This window comes from Notamacropus eugenii, chromosome 2, assembly GCF_028372415.1.
Source record: "Notamacropus eugenii isolate mMacEug1 chromosome 2, mMacEug1.pri_v2, whole genome shotgun sequence".
NCBI lineage: Eukaryota > Metazoa > Chordata > Mammalia > Diprotodontia > Macropodidae > Notamacropus > Notamacropus eugenii.
The window spans coordinates 385,445,119-385,465,221 of NC_092873.1; the positions used below are offsets into that span (position 1 = coordinate 385,445,119).

Here is a 20,103-nt window from a genome sequence, read left to right on the forward strand (position 1 = left end):
GAGTCAGGATAGGAAATGCCGCCTCTCCAGAGGGATGGGTTTGTTACATTGTCAAAAGATTACATGTCTACTTCCTAGTCAAGGAGAGAAGACAATAAGGCTTAGAGATCCTTCATTCTAGAATAGTGGGTAGGGAAGTGCTTGGGCCCAGTATGGAACTGGATGAGGTTCATGGACCCCTTCTTGTTTGTCTCAGACTTTGGATCTGTTGCATTCATTTTCCCTTCTGTGGTTTAGGTCTAGGGCCTATGGGAGTCTGTGGCCTAAGGGAGAGGATAGGGCTGCACATTAGGTCAGTTGTTCATCTCCTACCCTGACCATATAGACTCCCAGAGAGCTGGGATCCCATACCCACAGGATATGGGGCTCCTATGAGAGAGTAGAATCTATGCTGATCCTTTTTCTGAGTGACTTCTTTGGGAATTTTACTCTCAAATGGTACTGTTTGGGAGGGGGCAATCAGTGTGGTACAGTGCAAGAAACAGAGGATTGGGAGTCTAGAGAGCTGGTTCCCTGTTCTTTTTCACCAATGCACCAATATTTAGCTTCCTAAGAATTCCTTATTGTAAGTCTGCCCTCCACTGATTGGAACCCCTCCATGCCTTAGAAGATGACTTTATTAGAAGATGGTTTATTGTGACAAAAAAAAAAGTTCACAATAAATTTATTGAACTGAATTGGCCATATGGACAACTTTTTGGTGACAAGCCAATCTGCATTTGTCTAGGCTGGCTCTCTGGGTCAGGGGTGGGAAACTTGCGGCCTTGAGTCCACATGTGGCCCTCTAGGTCCTCGAGTGTGACCCTTTGAATCCAGACTTCACAGAACAAATCCCCTTAAGAAAACGATTTGTTCCATAAAACTTGTTCTCAGTCAAAAGGCCACATCCAAGGACCTAGAATGCCACATGAGGCCTTAAGGCTGCAGTTTCCCCACCCCTGCTCTGGTTGATGCTCTAAGCCTTTCCTGATGAGAAGAACCTTCAAAGACCAGGCTTCCCTTCATACCATGATGAGCTATTAGAGAATGACTTTAGTGAGGATTTGCAAATGACGACCCTGGGAAGTGGATAGTGCAAGTTTTATATTCCTCATTTGAGGGATGAGTAAACTGAAGCCCAGAGAAATTATCTCTGGTCCCAGATCAGAGAATCTCAGAGCTGGAAGGGATCCTTGAGCTCATCTAGTCTAATCCTTCCCTGACCAGGCTTATCTTCTACAAAATACCTTCTCATGAAGTCTGGAGGTCTTTAAGAAGTGTACTTAGCTGATTGATCATTGGTGTGACTAGGGCTAGAATTCAAGTTGTCTCATTCCAAATCCAAAGTTCTTTCTACTATACCACACATCTTTGTGACCTGAGGGAGTCTCACCATCCCTGGATCATTTTCTTCTTTGTATAGTAAAGATGTTGGTCTGGATAATTTAAGTCCTTTTTAACTCTTAACATTCTATTCTTTGCCTCTGTTAGATTTACACATTTGGTTCAGTGGATCACTCAGAGCTTGAGAATTTAGATCCACAACTCCTTTGATAAAAACATATTCAACAAACTTTAGGGTAAAAGCTGTCCAGGAATGTAACAGCAGGTAACAAAAGCTAGGAAGTGAAAAGCCGTCTCAAGGAACTCCCTGGGTCTTCTCCCCTGCCAAAATCCTGAAACTGTTTTAATATCCTCTGTGCTCAAGGTCTAGACCCAGATCCATCCACCTGGGGACACAGTTATACATTTTTTTCAGGGTTATTAAAAATTATTTATGTATACTACTCAAAAGTTATTCAGAGGCAGCTATATGGCTGGTGCAGTGGATAAAGAGCTGAACCTGGAATCAGGAAGATCAGAGTTCAAATTTGGCCTCAGACACTTACTAGCTAAGTGACCTTGTAAAGTCACTTAACCTCTGTTGGCTTCTGTTTCCTCAGCTGAAAAATGAGGATGATAATAACACCTATCTCCCAGGGTTGTTGGGAGAATCAAATGAGGTGAAACCCTTAGGACAGTGTCTGATCCATAGCAGATGCTATATAAATGCTAGCTATTATTATTAATTATTATGATTGTTTTTATGTGAATTGTCCCAGATCTATGCAAGTGGCTCATAAGAGCCCTGGTTTGGTGATATGAAAGTGTGGGGTAAACTCAAAATATCCCCAGTTCTGCTAGTTTCTCCTGGCCCGCAATATCTGTGGACCTGCTGTGAACTAACTACAGTTAGATTAGAAACTTAGGCAAAAAACAAAACAAAGCCCTACTTCTCATAATATCATAGATTTAGAACTTTCCTCCTTGCTGGATTGACTTTTAAGTAGAGGCTTAGGGGAATTGTGATATGTGCATAGTCAGGGGGATATCACTTCTTTTCCAGTGAAGTCAAGTCAACCACCAATGACCAATGCTTCATCATAAGACACCCAGACCAGATCTAACCAATATCTTGTTATTTGCTCATTTTGCACGTTCAGGATGTAGTGGAGATGCAGATCAATAATCCTTTGGCTGGTTGGCCTAGGCCCTATGACTTCTAAGAGTTAATTATGAGCTTCAGGGGTCAGAGTCTAGAAGTTTGGTATAGTGGAAGCAGGGATGGGACTGCATGCTTTGACGTTCTGCTCCTTTTCACATCTCACAGGGAACATCAGTACAGAGAACAGGTCAATGATCTATAACATGGTGATGTTGGATTATTAGGCAGCAAAATGTAGTTGAAAGAATGATGAATTTGGAGTTAGAAGACAAAGGTTCAAACCCTGACTTTATCACTTAATAATTGAGTGACCTCAGACAAGTCACTTTCAATCAAATTCCACAAGCATTTATTAAATGCCTACCCTGTGCCAGGTATTGTACTAGGTGCTGGTTATACAAAGGCAAAAATTAAAGCAGTCCCTACCCTTAAGTGACTTTTATTCTATTGAGGGGAAATAATATATACAAAGATAAGTAAATACAAAACATAATTTTGATGATGTTAGGGAAACACAAATTGAAGAGAAGGGCCTTGTAAAGGTGGCAGCAGTTGAGCTAGAGATTTAAAGAGGGGGAGGGGAGGAGGGCAAGAGGGCAAGTGTTTTGGGTATGGAGTGGAGGGCAGTGGGCCTCAGAGGGTTTGAACATTATGAGATGTAAGATAAGGGGAAAGTTTGACTGGAATGTAAAGCATATGAAGGGGAGTAATGGAAAGGGGAGTAGTCCAAGGACCTATGGTGGGCAAAGGTGGGTAAGACTAGAGCCAGGGATAAAACAGGTTATTAGCAAAGGGTGTGGGCTCATGCATGCATGCATGTGTACACACACACACACACACACAAGTGTTTACATGTATACACGTGTTTGTGGTGGGCAGAGTATGGAGTCAGGTCCAAGCTCTGACCTGTTTGTTGGAATGTGTTTCATAGATAGTTCTGTAGGAGGGGGCCTGATGAAATTATTTTGCCCATGCTAGAGCTTCCTACAGGAAAGACTAAACTTCCCTAATCTCAAATGTTTGGATTAACTTCTATTTAAAAACTACCCCATACCAACACTTCCTGTCCTGGAAGATTCTTCTGCTTCAGACTCTTTTGTATCATAGCTTTTATTTCCAGAAAGTTCTTCAACTTTCTTCTGGTTGCAATATTATCTCAGTTCCACTATTCCTATCCATAGTGGGTCCAGATAGCACAGGAGAAGAAAGTGAGGTTGGTGCCCTTGCACAGCCCTCCCTCACTCAAATCAAAGTCAACTGCAGGTCATGTCATCATCTTGATATCATGGTCCTCTTCGAGAATGAAGGACAAACACAACGATCCATGGTGGGGATTAGGAGTCATGGGGTGCCCTTTTTCATAAAGTATGTCATAGGATTTTAGAGCTAGTGTGACTTCTGAGATTATTTAGCCTTAGCTTGTTATTTTATATATGAGAAAACAAGACCACCAAGATGAATTGACTTGTTTAAGGGCACATGGGTAGTGAGCTGGAACTAGAATTTAGGAATCTTGAGTGCTAGTTTCCAGCCTCTACCTTCTTTCACAGAATAAACCTGGCCCCTGGAGTGATTTCTCTTAGTCCTGGCTTCTCTGACTCTTTTTATCCATGGCCTGTCGCTGCTCATGCTGGAACTGCGCTGAGAATTGGACCAGAACTGGATGTAATTGAGAGAGAGGTATCTTGGTCCTAATCCTGATTCATTGCACTTCTGTTTGCCTGCCCCCCTGTTGTGTTGTTTATGTTCTTGTGTGTGCACTGAGTGTACATGTACATGTGCCCTATATTTGTTTTGTCTTGGGGATCAGGTGGCCAAGCCCCATCCAATCTGAATGGCCTGGTATGAATGGAGCAGGGTCCATTCCTCTGTTGGGTTTTGGGCAGCACTGTCTGCACACCTCCAATCTCAAAGGCTGCTCTCCCCTCCGTGTGTGTGTGTGTGTGTGTGTGTGTGTGTGTGTGTGTGTGTGTGTGTATTTGTGTGGGTGGGAAGACATGTGGGGGTGGGGGGAAGCTACTGCACTGGATTTGTTTTTTCTGGGGCTTTTGCTTCGATTGTTTCCTGGAGAAATCTGATCCCAGAGCCCAGACAAAAGCAGGAGCTAAAGGAGGAGAAACCCCATTCTTTTCTCTAGTCCCTAACCTCTCCCCTACCCCATCCCCATAACGTCTCTCGCTTTGGATGCTGGGTATGGGTTCCAGGACCTGGCTGCCATCACCTAGGCAACAGGGGGCTTTGGTTGCTATGGTGATCAATGTGGGAGAAGCTGGGCAGCAGGGACAAAAGACCCCCCCTCCCCCCAACTCCCTCGGGATGAGGGTAAGACATTCCATTAATTTTATTTCTGAAAGACCTTTGGGGGAGGGGGTCCCCCCTGTTTTTTGAAGAGTCTTTTCCCTCTTTCTGGCCTTCTTTTAACCCCATATGGGCTGTTGAAGAGAATTAGATTTTTTGGAGGAGAAGATAGGTTGGGGGAGGGCTTGGAGTCCCAATTTAGAGGCCCCTTCTTATCCCTGTGAGCTCCCTGCTCCGCCCCAAGCCCATAATTCCCTCCCCCTCTCCCTTTCAACATTCCTACTTGTTGCTCTCTCTTGTCCCCACCCCCTTTCCTGAGAATCCTGCCTGAGAATCCTGGAGACACTGATGCCCAACCCCTGGGACTAAGTTAAATGGGGAAGGATTCCTTCCTTTTCCTTTCTGTTGTGGTTGGATTGGTAGTTGGGTATTGGGGGGAGCAGCAGGCTTGGGTCCCATACTTTTGAATTCTGTCCTAGACTTTTCAGTGACCTTTGGTGGGTGATATTTGGGACTTTCTAGGTACCCTGTCTTATTTTTTTTGGTGGAGGAGGTTGGTTAGTGCATGAGGGTGGTGGGGATAGTAGAAGAGAATGATCTTGCTGTCTCTTTAAGAGTAGCTTGGGGAAGGAGGTGGATGCCTGAGCCTGTTTCCCAGGCAGGGGGTAGGGGTGGGTGGCTGGGAAGGGGCCTGTGGGCTGAACAGGCAAGAACAAAGGACTAGGGGGAGGCGGGTACTGGTGGCTGACCCTGTGTCTGTTTTTTAAATTTATCGGTGAGGATAACACAACGCAATCAACCTCTCTGCTGCGTGTGTTTGAAGTGGCTTTTCTTGCCAGGGAGTGTGTATGTGTATGTGTATGTATCTATCAGAGTAGGTAGGCATCTGGGCTAGGGTCTACTTGTGTCTATTTGAATATGTCTGACTTTGCTGATTCCACCAAATCTTGGGGATTCAGTCTGTCTTTCCCTGGAGTCTGAGGAAGATCTGGGACTGGAATGTGTCTGCTCCCAGAGCTGTGGCTCATCTAGCCTCACCTCTTAGGAGACCTGGATTGATTGAAAACACATTTATTAGGTGTCTGCTATGTACGGTGCACTGGCATGAGTGGGTGGGTGGGGGAGATAGAGTGTGTGGGAAGAAATGAGGAGGAGCTGCAGACTTTATGCTCTAGTCAAACTGGTTTATTCTCTACCCCTTAAATGTGCTGTGATTCCCCAGCTCCATGCCTTTGCTTTACATCTTTGCCTATGTTTGGAATGCTCTTTCCTCCCCCCCTTCACTTCGGTCCTTTTGCATTCCTATTTATTTTTAAAGTCTCAAATCAAATACTCCTTTAGTTTTTTTATTTTAAAATTTTCTTTATTTTAACTTTTCTTTCTTTTTTAACCATTTAGAGACCTGGAGTCTTCCTTTCTATAAGTAGCATTCCCTCCTCAGTGCTTTATTTCTTAGTCCTGACAATGTGATACTTATGTAATATTTTGTGTTAGTTTATTTGTGTTTGTACCAAATTCTGTGAGTACATGGTCTTGTTTAAGCTTTATATCTTTCCTTGTTCAGGAGAGGAGTAATAAATACTTGTTGAAATGAATTGAATCAGACTTTTTTTTTTTAACATAGACAACTTTGTATAGAGCGTTGTCTATTGGAAAATCTTCAGTAACTCATGTCTACACTTCATATCCTGTCATTTACCAAGTCCTGTAGATCCTAGATTCCTTACATTTCTCCTTATCTCAGGTTTCCACCCTAGTGAGGGTACCCTAATACAGACTCACTTTCATATTAGAGAGTTCTGATGATGAGGAACTTTGATTTGAGCTTTAAAGGATGGGTAAAGTCGAGAAGGGGTAGGAGTGTGGAGGCACTGAGAACCATGTGAGCAAAGGCAGAGAGGTAGGTGGGAGATTGCAGGGGAGTCTTGTGTGACTGTAGTTCACCTAAAATTCATGGAGGGGAATAAGATAATAGTTCAGATGTAAGAAGTTCCAGATGTTGGAGTCCTTGAGTGCTGGAGAAAGGCATTGAACTTTACTTGGTGATGATAGGGAGCCACTGAAGATTTTTTTTCTCTTTATGGGAGTAAAATAAAGAGATTCTCTTCATAAAATCAATCAATGGTAGGTTCTCCCTTCATGTCTTATGGGGGCTGTGATGAGAATGAGTGCTAAGGTAGGGGCCATGTTTAAAGTTTGTCTAGATACCAGCGATGGCTCAAGATGTGGTCCTAGTTGTGAGATACTCATATGGACTGAGTCCATTTATGGAAGTATGGAAGGACAGATGTGCCCTGAAAATGTTCAACCAGAGGTCTTTTTTTTAAAAATAATATTTTATTTTTCCCAATTACATGCTAAAACAATTTTTTAAACTTAAAAAATTCTCTCTCTTTTTTTTCTCCCTTTCTTCGCCTCTACCTGAGACCAACTAGAGGTCATTCTGATAAAGTTCAGCATCCTTAGCCATAACATCTGAATTAGCAGGCTTTCTTGGAGGTGACTTGCTGGCACCTAGGACAGGACATATAGGCTTCTTCTTGTTTTCTTTGAGATCTTTTCTGTGGAACATAATGATATGCCCATCAGTTTAGATGCTGACTTTCTCTGAAACTTTTGCTTACAGCTCCTTGAATTCTCTCATTCAGGAACAAAGTCAGGACAAGGGCATATAGAATTGAGAGTGATCTGGTTAGAGGTGGGAGGTAAGACCTTGGGAGTGAGTAAGATTGTCATGGGAGAGGAGAAGACCAAGGACAGACTGTTGGGAACACTCATGTTAAGGAGATAAGGAAGAGGATGAATAAAGGGCACAGAAAAGGAGTGATTAGAGAGGTTTAGGAGAACTGCAGAGTGTTCTCTTTCAAGCCATGAGAGGAGAGAGTATCCAGTAGGAGGAAGTTATAAAACTGTCCAAAGCTAGAGAATAGTCAAGAGAATCAGGATTGAAAAAAAGACCATTGGTTCTAGAGAGTTCTATTCCGTGGTAACCTTTGCAAGAGCAGTTTTAGTATGTAGAGATGTAAGCTAGGTAACAAAGGGTTAGGAGAAAGTGTGGAATGAAGAAACAGGGACTTCAGGTGTAGACAAGTTTTCCTAAAAGTTCAGTCTGGAAAGGGAGAAGTGAGATGGGATAGTATCAAGGGAGGGATTTTTTTCCTGATTGGGGGAGATTTGAGCATGTTTGTAAGCAGATGAGAAGGAGATAATGGAGAGAGAAAGACTGAAGGTTCAGGAGAGAATAGATAGCTTCTAGAGCTAGGTCCTAGAATTCTTGGGAGAGATGAGCATCAAAGGCACAGGTAAGGAGTAAGAATGAGTGAAACTTAGAAATACTGCTGAATCTGTGATCCAAAGAGGGGATAGGTGCTGATACTGAGAAGTTTTGAGGACTAGAGGAATGTATGTTCTGCAAACAGTTGGTATTTAATATATGTTTGATAGATGACTAATGAATAAGTAAATGAATAAAGGTCCTTGTCTTCAAAGAACTTAGAGCAAAATTATTGATTGGGAGATAGTGAATTTTCCCTAGAAACCCATGTCTGTATGGTCTGAAGGAAAGAGCACTGAATCAGAATTCTGAAGATTAATTTTAAAGCATCTAGAAAACCTTGGTTCTATTTAGGAAGTTGCTTTGAACTTATACTGAAAATGCATCACATATTTGGTGAGTGGGCCATGGCAGACTGATCACCTGACCTAATGTGAGAGATAGGGGATTTCCTTAGGTTTAATCCATATGTCCATAATTTTTTGAACCTTCCTTCCTTCAGTATATTCCACTGTCCCCTGTGAGTTGCTCTCCCTCAATGGTTTACAGTTTGTTTCTGTGAAATGGGTTAAGTTTTAGTTTTTGATCTTACTTTAGGAAGTAAGATCAAAGAAGAGATTATCCTCACTTACCTGAGCAGACAAGTTTTGTGGCTTAGGGGCTGGGCAAGTGTATAACACACTAGGATGGGTTTGTGAGAGGAGGACCACAGGGTTAAAAGCTAAAAGGAACCACATTCTGGTCCAACCCCTTCATTTTAAAAATGAGAAAACTGAGTTCTGGGAATGTGAAATGATTTTCCTAAGGCTACACAGGTCATTACTCATTTTTATGATTCTAATCCACTTCCTCTGAATCTAGAGACAATATTCATTCCACTGTACCACACTGCCTTTTTCCTTTGGTGATTTTTGAAAACAGACAATTCTCTCTCTCTTTGTCTCTGATTTGGTAACAGGAGAATGGACAAGATGACCCAGAGGTTTAGTGGGAGGCACAGTCAGTGTTCTGTACAATGTCTCATCTCAAAACAGGAGCACCTGGAAGATCTCCTCGATAGGGATCTATCTCCCATTTGTCTTCTATGCTGGACGTTCTCCATGACAATTGCAAACATTTTTATGTCTCACCTGATAACCAAAATCATGTCATCAAACAAAATTCTCAATATTGTTCTATTTTTAACCCACCATAGTTGCCAAGTCTTAGACTTTTCTCTCCGTAGCATGTCTTGCATATATCCATCCCCTCCTCTTCACTCACACATGAACCATCCTAATCTGACTCTTATCGCCTCTTAATTGCAAAAGCCTATTTGGACTCCCTGATTCAAGTTACTCTTCTCTCTAATTCATCCTCTGCATATCTACCAAAGTGATTTTCCTAAAGTGCAGGTATGATCATGTCATCTCCCTACTGAATAAATTCCAGTGACTCCTTATTACCTTTAGGATCAAATTGAAACTCCTTTGTTTGGTATTTAAGTCTCTTCATAGCCTGCCCCCTTATTCCCTTTTCAGTCTTTCTACATATTACTCCCTGGCTTACTTCAAGTCCCAGCTAAAATCCTGCCTGCTGCAGGAAGCCTTCCTCCATCCCTCTTAATTCTAGTGCCTTCCCTCTGTTGATTATTTCCTGTTTTAGACATGTTGAGTTTGAGAAGTTTGTGGGATATTCAGTTTGAGATGTCATGTGGAGGCAGTTGGAGATGTAAGCCTGTAGGTCAGGAGAGAGATTAGGATTCGGTGGAGGGATTCAGCAAATAGAGACATTAGTGCAGGCTGGGATGGTAAGAAAAGACTTTCTAGAATAGGTAGTGCTTGAGCACAGTCTTAAAGAATGGATATGATAGGGATCAGTTGAGAGGAGGGAACAAAGGCATTTCAAGAAATATGCCAATTGCTGTGTGAGAAGGGAAATAGGCCAGATTAAGATGTGGTGCTGACCACAATCCCAGTCTGTGGCAGCTGCTCAGACTTTCCCAGAAGAGGTAGATGGTCAGTGATGCCAGATCAGTAGGTTCTTATTTCTTAATGTTTTTTGATTAACATAAGGGAGGTCAGGAGGCCCAAAATGAGATACCTGTGTTGGGACAGGATTATTTAAGGATGTACCCTAAGTGGATGGGGGTGATGAAAGGTAAAAGCAGGGAAGTTTCTGGATTCTTGGCAAGCAGTAAAATTCCGGTTATGGCAAGAGGAAGATTGTAGTTCTACAAGAGATCGCTCTCTGGACTTGGCACATAAGTTTCATGACCAGCCTCATTCACTCCTTACTCCATATAGGAATATTCTCCTCCCAAATCCCTTACACAACAAGGTAGCACAGGCAAACCCAAAGGTTTTTGTTTTTAATAGCAAGGGATTTTCTGTTTCCCCAGCCTCTGATGTCACTGATGGGGGGCCACAAGAGATTGGCTAATTAGGTAGCAGGAAGTTTTCAGCAGAGGATTCGTGATTTTAGGAGTGAAAGGGTGAGAGGGAACTAAAGGATTTGGGGATGTGGGGGAAGATAGGGATCCAGAAAAAGGACTGGGATGGGATATGGTAGGTGTCATGGTAGGGGGTGGGGGAGTCTGCTTAGAGTAAGAGTGGGCTTTGAATATGAACCTTAAGGATCTTCCAAAGAGCCACCATAAAAAAACACAACAAACAACAACCAAAAAAATCCAGATATTTTCTGGCCTACCGTAACATTGTTCCTTCAATGGGCCATTTTTTTTTTTGGAACCAGACCTATAATTTCATGGGTGTAGGAAATTTTGAGTGATGAAATCACTTCTCCATCCAATGCTTCTCTTTCATTTAATGTCTTAGAGAGTTGCCTGGGGGGCACAGAGAAATTAGATGACATTTATCAGAGGCAGGGCTTGAACTGAAGTCTTCTTGACTCCAAGACCATCTCTCTATCTACTACATTACCTCCTTATCTCACAGTGGGAAAAGTTTGGCCCTGTTCACTTCAGGGCTTCAAATTCTTCAGCCTCTTTCTCACCCCACCTGCAGGAGGCAATGTTCAATAGTGGTAGGAGTGATGGATTTGGAATCAGAGAATGTGGATCCAAATCTGTCCTCTACCACTTTATATCAGGGTGACCTTGGGTAAATCACTTAACCTCTGTGAACCTCCTCAGTTTTGCTTATTGCTTTAAAGTAAAGAGGTTGGATAAAAATTCAGTTTCTAAAAGTCCCTTCCATCTCTGAATCTTTGCATCTATGATTTCCTTCATCAGTGACTCTGTTCCTCTTCTCTCTCCCCCCATCTCCAAACAAACAACCAAAACCAAACCCATACTTTCTAGGTATACTAGACAGAGACACTGAGGAAATGAGCCTCAGATAACTTAGATAACCCTTTGTGTATGAGATCTGTAAGCAAATATATGGGATGAAGGAAGGGTCTGAAGGCAGATAGAAAATAGATGCTTTTTGGTGACTAAGAGTACTTGACCAGGGGTGTGCTGGAGCCAGCTCCCGCCTGGGAAACAGATTATTAAATTTTCAGTGTGAGCAGTTATACCTTGGAAAAACTACAAGTCAAGTCTTCATTAATTCTTTGGTTGATTGTCTAGACTTAAGAAAGTGATGGAGAAAGTCTTAATAATGCAGATTAAACTTAAAAATGTGTCTAGCCTACATTTTTTTTTTTTGTGGAAAACTGGTTGTTAAACATTTACCAGCATATCCCTGCTCTCTACCCAACTTGAATTTACTTTGTATTTACTTTTCTGTGTCTATATTGTATCTTCCATGTAGAATGTAACCTTCTGGGGGCCAAGTACCATTACATTTTTCCTTTTTACTTCTTTTAAAATCTATTTAGTTTTAGTTTTCAACATTTGCTTTTATAAGATTTTTAGTTCTAAATTTCCCCTTTCCCCAAGACAGCATGCAATCTGATATAGATGATATGTACATATGATGTATGATCATATGAAATATATTTCCACATTAGTCATATTGTAAAGAAGAATCAATACCAAAAGGAAAACTCATGAGAAAGAAAACACAAAAAACAACAACAAAAAAAGAGAAAATAGTACTCTTTGATCTGCATTCAGACTCTCTTCTTTCTCTGGATGTGGATAGCATTGTCCATTATGAGTCTTTTAGAATTGTCTTAGATCATTGCATTACTAAGAAAAGTTAAGTCTAACAGAGTCAGTCATCACACAGTGTTGTTGTTTCTGTATATGATGCTCTCCTGGTTCTGCTCACTTCCCTCAGCATCGGTTCATGCAAGTCTTTCCAGGTTCTTCTGAAGTCTGCCCACTCGCCATTTCTTATGGAACGATAGCATTTCATTACATTCATATATCACAACTTGTTCAGCCATTCCCCAATTGATAGGCATTCCCTCAATTTCTAATTCTTTGCCAACACAAAAAGAGCTGCTGTAAATATTTCTGTGCATGTGGGTCCTTTTCTCTTCTTTTGGGATACAGACCTAGTAGTGGTACTGCTGGGTCAAAGGGTATGCACAGTTTTATATCCACTTGGTAATTTTTACTTTTTTATAGTATGTAGCACAACATCTTGTGCAAAGTAAATGCTTAGTTCATTTTCATTAAAAGCAAATTAAATGAGTGATCATCTCACCGTACTGTAACCTGGTCAGACCATGTCTGTAATTCTGTATTTATATAGCATTTTAGTCAACACATTTGACAAAAGAGAGTATGTCCAGAGGTGAATTTGGAGGATTGAGTTCATGCAGCATGAGAATCTGTGGTGGAAGGAATTAGGGAGTTTAGTTTAGTGAGAAGATTTGGGAAGAGTTCAGGTGGATTACCGTGGCTATTTTCATTTGTTTGAAAGACTTCCATGTGGAAGAAGAATTCGATTCATTCTTTTTTTTTTTTATTCCAGAGGTAGAATTAAGAACAAAAAGTAGAAGAAGCTGACTGAGGCAGATTTTAGCTGGATATAAAGTGAAATGGGAAGTTGGTGGTTTCACCAGTTTTTCAGATGGAGGCTAGCAGAATGCTTGGTGGGGATATTATCGAGGGCATTCCTGTTTTTATGTATGGATTAAACTAGATGACTTCTGAGTTTCTATTAATTCTGTAATCCTCCCAGATCTTCACAGGAGTGCCAGGGTCATTAGCATGGGTCATTATATCCTTAGAAACCATTCCTTTCTGGGTCATTTGTAAATGGACATCATTGACCTGACACCTAATACTGGCATCCTCCAGATAAGGCTTGATCCTCTTGGGAAGAATCTCCTGGTCTCTGTGCTCCATCCAGCCCCTAGTGCCTCGAGAACTTTTCCCATCTAGAATACCTAAAGCTCAATAACTTTGTCAGAAGGTTATTCTGACTTTTTCCTTGAGGGACAGGATGAAGTGAGAGGAGAAGAGAATGGAAAAAAAATCTTAGAATCATAGATTTCGAGCTGGAAAGGACTTTGACAGTCATTTAGTCTAACCCTTCATTTTATATCAGGGAAAAAAACTCTGGAGGTTGAGAGTTATGATTTGCTCAATATTACACTGTAAGTGCTCCTCCAGAACTTCCTGATAGAGATGTGAAGTAGAACTGACAAGGCTACTAGGGTGTGTGTGTGTGTGTGTGTGTGTGAAGGGTGAAGAACAGTGAACAGTAGGGGGGGGACACTGAGACTGTGTAATGAACCTGAGACTGAAAGCATGGCATTGTCTCGACAGGAATGGGGAGGGAAGTTAGAAGGATGGGTTTAGTTGGAAAGAGTACACGATTTGATTTGGACTTGTTGAGTTTAAGATACTTGTGGGACATCTAGTTGGAAATGACCAATAGGCATTTGGGGATGTGATTTTGGAGCTGGGTTTTGTCCACACCTAGGTCAGGAAGCCATGAATCTTAATCCTTCACAGACTAGATGTGACATTGAAGGCAGAGGAGCTCCTTCCTCTGCATAATCTGTTGTGCTCTTCTGTTTCAGTAGGAGAATCAATGAGTTATAGCCAACAAGCATTTTTTAATGGCTTAGTATATACTATGTTCTGAGAATCATGCTAAGCTCTGGGGAAACAAAGAAAGGCAAAAATATTGTCCTTGTCTTCAAGGAGCTCATGTTCTAATGGAGGAAACAACATTTAAGCAACATATGTAGATACAAGACATAGATAGAGTAAAAGGGAGGTAATCTCAGAAAAAAAGATGCGAACAATGGGAAGGACTTGGAAAGCCTTTTAGAAGGTTTGAAAGGGTTCAGCTTTGAATACCAGCTCTATCCTATCTAGGGTCATTCTTATTTTCTTCTGTCTCTCTAGGAGGTAAGGGCTGGGTATCCTTATACCCATTTTACAGATTAGGGTGGTGGTGAAACTGAGGCCTGGGTAGTCTCTGACTTCTCTGAGCTCTCTGAGGGGAGGAATAGAAACTGGTGAAGGGGTTAGGATAGAAGCTTTGAGACCTGATTGCCTGTCTCTCATTCTCCACCTATTCATCCTGAGCTCCTGGGTGGTGTCTACTTGCCATACTTAACCCCACTCTCTTTCTTTTAGGAGTGCCGCTTGGTTTTCTCTGAGACGAGCCCACCCGCCCAGCAAAATAGAGTCCCTCAGGGTGACAGTTGACTTCTTGAAGGTGCCTCTTGGCCTGAAGAAGCCAGAGCTGAAGGAAGTGGCCTTGGGGCCCCCAAGGAGGCCCCAGCCCACGGCCCTGGAGCGCTACAAGGCAAGGCGCTCTGAGGCCATGGACACCGAGTCCCAGTACTCCGGTTACTCCTACAAGTCCGGCCATTCCCGAAGCTCCCGGAAGCATAGGTGGGTATGGTGGATACTGAGGAGGAGAGCAGGGGACCTGAAGAGAGACAGGCCTCTGTTTGAAGTTGGAGAGGGGAAAGTAGTCAGACAAGACAGCCTGCAAGAATGAGAGGGCAGATGAGGGGAGGGTGGACCTGGATGTGACATTTATTTTCTCCTCTTTGATTTTTCATGTCTTCTCCCTTCCTTTACCACAGGGACCGGCGGGACAGACACCGTTCCAAGAGCAGGGATGGAAGCCGAGGAGACAAATCGGTGACGATACAGGCCCCCGGGGAGCCCCTGCTGGACAATGAGTCAACCAGAGGGGACGAACGGGTGAGGAGCTGTGAGAAGGACATTCTATAATCACAGAATTTTGTAGCTAGAATTATCCTTAGAGATCATCTGATTCAGCCCCCTCATTTTAAAGGTGAGGAAAGTGCAGTTAACTTGGAGTGGTTGCAGCTAGGTTAGGATCTCAACTCTGTCACTTGTTACCCAGGCAAACTTGGGAAAGTCATTTAACTTTTCTGAGGCTAACCCTACTCTCTCAAGAGGGTTGTTTGGTTGTCTCTGAGATGGGCCTTGGTTATCTCATCTGTAAAAATGAGGGGCTTGGATGACCTGATCTCTAAAGTCCCATCTGTCTCTAAATCTATGACCCTATGTAACTTCAACCTAGAGATCTAGAATGGCTAGCCTGTGATTTCATTGTAAGTGCCAGAAGCAAGACTAAAGCCAGGTCTCCTGACTGCCAGGCCAGTGACAGTCCCCTCTCACACAGCTACCTCCTCCCCTTTCCCCTTTTGTCTTTGTCTCCCCTTTTCTCCATGCTGGATCAACAAATTCAACAAACATTTGTTAAGTGAGTGTACTACGTTCAAGGCACTGTTCTCTGTGCTGGGGTATGGGGACAAAAATGGCATGGTTCCTGCCTTCATGGAGCTTTGTTCATTCAGTAAGCAGTAGAGTGCTGTACTTGGAATCAGGAGGACCTGAGTTCAAATGCAGCCTCAGACACTTACTAGCTGTGTGACCCTGGACAAGTCTCTTAGCTGCTGTTTACCTCAGTCTACTCTTCTGTAAAATGAGGTATAATAGTAACACAAACCTCCCAGTATCATTGTGAGGATAACATGAGATAATTTTTGTAAAGTGCTTTGTAAACATTAAAGTGCGATATAAATACTAGCTGTGTCAGATATAATGTGCTAGAGGATTACAGAGGAAAAAAGCCAAACAATCCCTAGTCACAAGAAGAAGGTCAGCTAGGTAGTGCAGGGAACAGAGCACCAGGTCTGGAGTCAAGAAGGCCTGAGTTTAAATCTAGCCTCACACACTTACTAGCTGTGCCCTCCTGGGCAAGCCACTTAACCCTGTTTGCCTCAGTTTCCTCATCGGTAAAATGAGCTGGAGAAAGAAATGGCAAATCACTCCAGTACCTTTGCTAAGAAAACCTCAAATGGTATCACAAAGAATTGGACATGAATGGAACCACAGCCACAAAATGTTGTAGAGCAGTGGTGTCAAGCTGGGGGCCATTATATGCACATAAAGGTCCCTGCCAGCTGCATATTAATGTAGAAAACCATCTATTAACATTATCTGTGTTCTATTGTATTTTTATTTATTTGTTTTTTAAACATATTTTCCGATTAGATTTTCATCTGGTTCCAGCCCATACTTGGGAGTTGCCACCTCTGGTGTAGTGGATAGAGTCCTGGCCTTGGAATCAGAAAAACTTGCTTTGAAATCTTGCCTCAGGTGCTACTAGCTGTGTGATCCTGGGCACTTTCTGAGCCTCAGTTTCCACATTATAAAGTGAGGGGAAGGAAGGCCTGTAAGAATCCTTCTAGCTATAAATTTGTGATACTGCAAAGTCATACATAATTATAAAGTAAATTTGGTGGGTAGGGCACTGGCAATTGGGGGGATTGTGATAGGCCTCATGTAGGAGGTGGCACTTTGGTATCTACGCATAGACATGGTGACATAATCTACTCATAACCTTCTGGATACTCCAGTTTGTCAGTGACCTCATATAGATGCCTGGATATACATTTATAAACTTTCAGGCATACATTTCCAAATTCACATACATAAACTCAGACACACTTAGATAAGTTCAGATATACACATACTCCATAAGTACCATGGACTGGCCATCACTCTCTCCTTGTCTACATCTGTCACCCTATCTCTCTGTGTCTTCCCTACATCTCTTACCCTCCTCTCCAGCTCTTTCTTCTCATGACTCTCCCCAGTTCTCTACCCCTCAGTGTTTCCCCATTATTTCCATATTTCATCTGTGTTTCTGTTCCTAAGACTCTGCCTCCAATATCTTTTTATTCCCTATGTCTCTCTAGATTTGTCCCAAGGGCATACATAATTGGTGGCAGGGTAAGAACTAGGACCTAAGTCTCCAGGTAGTTTGGAATTAGTAGGTAAGAAGGCTAAGGAGGGAGGTCCTACAAGTATCTACTGCTTCTTTCTGGATGGCCTTGGGTAAGTCACAGTCTCTCTGTCTTTGATCCTTATTTGTAAAATGGTGATACTTGCATTTAAGGTTAACCCTTACCTCACAGAAATGTTGCAAGGAAAAATGCTCTGCAAACTTTAAGGTGGCGACATCAATGCTCCCTCTCAGAGTCTCAGGCTAGGATAGGTGGAAGAAATTTCTGTAGCAATAAAAGGCACCAATTTAGAATTTAGAACTATAAAGGTCATTAGGAGTAATCTAGTCCAGCCCATTAGTTTTATAGATGAGGAAACTGAGACTTAGACAGCTTGAGTCTTACTCAAGGTTACACAGGTAATAAGTAGAAGAGCAAAAATTCAAACCCAAGTATTTTGACTTCTAGTCCAGTGCTTTTGGATTTTTTTTTCCTGCCTCGCACTACTTCCCTTTTTTATTGGGGGCCTCAAAAGAGTGGGTCCTGGCTGAGAATTGCAATGGGGACCTGCTCCTCTTTCCTGCACTGCTAACTAGTCAGATTAGTGGCAAGGCTGAAATCTCAAGACTAAGAAACTCCCCTGGACAGGAGAGTGGGGGAGAATATAATGCCCTCTGGTGGCATTTTATAGAATGACACTTTGATGCTGTTCTTGAGTTCTATGGTGCTGGGAGCAGATGAAGGAAGTAGGAAGGAGACAGGCAGAAACTCAGTGGGTGAAGCTGGAAGGTCAAGACTAAAATTCTTAGGAAGTCATTATAATGATGGCTGCATAGCCTTTTGGCCTGATGGCCTTATGGAGTAGAGGTGAGTATGTGAGGACAAGCAAATACCTAGAATTTCCTCTTCTGAAGAAGCCTGTGAGATAAGTTCAGGAATTTTCCCCAAGGTCACAGAGATAATAAATGCCAACATTGGGATTTGAACCCAGATATTCATGCTCCATACCCAATAATCTTCCCACCCTACCACTCTCCACCTTACCTCTCACTGCCCCATCTCATATCAACATCCTGCTGGCTTACAGGAAAGGAATTATCTTTTTACTTTTCGATAGAATAATAAGATTTCAGAGTTGGAAGGATCGTAAAACAACCTTTACCTGAACAGGTTTCATTTGACCTTAGCATCTAACAAGTCATCAAGTACTGTAGCTCTTTCCTTCTTCATATCCCTCTGTCCATTTCTTTCCATTCGGGTTGTTACTAACTCTTTTTTATCACCTTATCTGGGACTAATGTCGTAGCCTCCAATTGGTCTCTGACTCAACGCTGGGCAGTTCCTACCCTCTCAGTCTACCTTGTGTCTCCCTTCCCCTCCTCCCCTCCAATCAGATTAATTTTTCAAGAATTTTACTTTTATTGTGTCATTCCCCAGCTCCCCAAACTTCAGTGGCTCCCCCTCCCCATAGGTTTGTTATTTTTTTTTATATCTGTTTGTGTTTTGTCAGAACAGGAGTTCAGTGTAATGGGAAGAGTCCTGGTTTTGCATTTGGATTCTTTAGCCTGGCCTTCAAATCTAAATCTGTTTGGAAGTTCAGTTACTGCTCTCTTTCTTAAATATTGCTATGTCCAGACTGATCTACACCCTCTCCCATTGTGCCATATTCTTTTGCATCTCTTTGCTGCAACTGTCAAAATTTCATCCACCTGGAATGTCTTCCTTCTGACCTCACCAGTCCTATAAAGCCCAGTTCAGCTGCTACCTCAGCTCGGAAACCCATAGCCATCTCTCCCTTTTCTAAGCTCTTTAGTACTTGTGGTTTCTTTCCTCCTTTGGTGCTTGACGTTGATTACCATGAATGTCATTATGAAAAAAAATGTTTTTTTTTCAGGTCAGCAGAGTGGTAAAGAGATTTGCCATCTACTGCCACCTGCTAGCTCTGTGACTATGAGAAAGTAACTTTGCTTCCCCAGGATTCCGATTCCGCATCTGCAGAATGGGGATAATGACATTTGTACTACTAGCCTCACAGAACTGTGGCAGGGAAAGTACTCAATAGACCTATTGAAATATGTTGCTATCTTTTCAAAACATTGATTATTATTAACTTAATCAACAAATCAAATATTCAAGGGAAAAAGAAACATAAAAGGAGGGTGGGATTGAAACCACAAACTTCTATAATACAAAGGGTTTTTTTTTTTTACAGTATATATTAAATTTAACACAGTAGCAACAACAAAATTGTCCCATTTGTTTATCCCCTTTTAAATTTTTAAAAATTTCTTCTCTGTGTATTTTTAAAGTGTTTCATTGTTGCTCTTTTAAAATAACCTGTTAACCCCCCAATAGAACCTCTCACTTATAACAAATGAGTATAATCATGCAAAACAATTCAGTACCTTGGTTATGTCTGAAAAATGCATCTCAGTCTGTACCCCCTCTGCCAAAGAGTAAGAAGCGTGTTTCATCATCCGTCTTCTGTAGCCTTTTCCAACTATTTTTCTTGATGTTGTCACAGCCATCATGGAGATTGTTCTGGCTATGCTCATTTTCCTTTCTAATACGTTCATATATAACTATCCAAATTATCTTGATCCAGTTAGTCAATCAGTCAACTAGCATTGTGCCAGTGCTAAAGGCATTATGTTTATCATTCTGTATGGCTCAATTATATTTCATTATGTTCATACCACACATTTTTAGCCATTTCTCTAGTTGATGAGCTTGTGATTTTTGTCTTCTCTTGATCATAAGTTCTTTGAGGACAGAAACTGTTTTGTATTTCCTTGAATATGGTGTTGGATACCAGGAGGTGCTTGGTAAATACTTCTTAACAGAACATTTGTTGATTACTATCCTCTCCCCTTTCTGCCTTCTTTTCTATCACCCTTTCCCCCCTTTTCCCCTCTATTCTTTTCCCTTCCCCTTGCTCTTT

At 42.0% G+C, this 20,103-nt stretch overlaps 1 protein-coding gene across 1 annotated transcript in view; it reads left to right on the top strand.

The window, feature by feature from the left end:
* VANGL2 (VANGL planar cell polarity protein 2) overlaps nt 1–20,103 on the top strand; it is a 37,320-nt gene that overhangs the window by 7,890 nt on the left and 9,327 nt on the right. Inside the window, exons 2-3 of the mRNA XM_072647414.1 lie at nt 14,527–14,787; nt 14,985–15,105. Of these exons, the coding sequence (XP_072503515.1) occupies nt 14,717–14,787; nt 14,985–15,105 (192 nt within the window). The 5' untranslated portion in view covers nt 14,527–14,716. The remainder of the gene's footprint in view (nt 1–14,526; nt 14,788–14,984; nt 15,106–20,103) is intronic.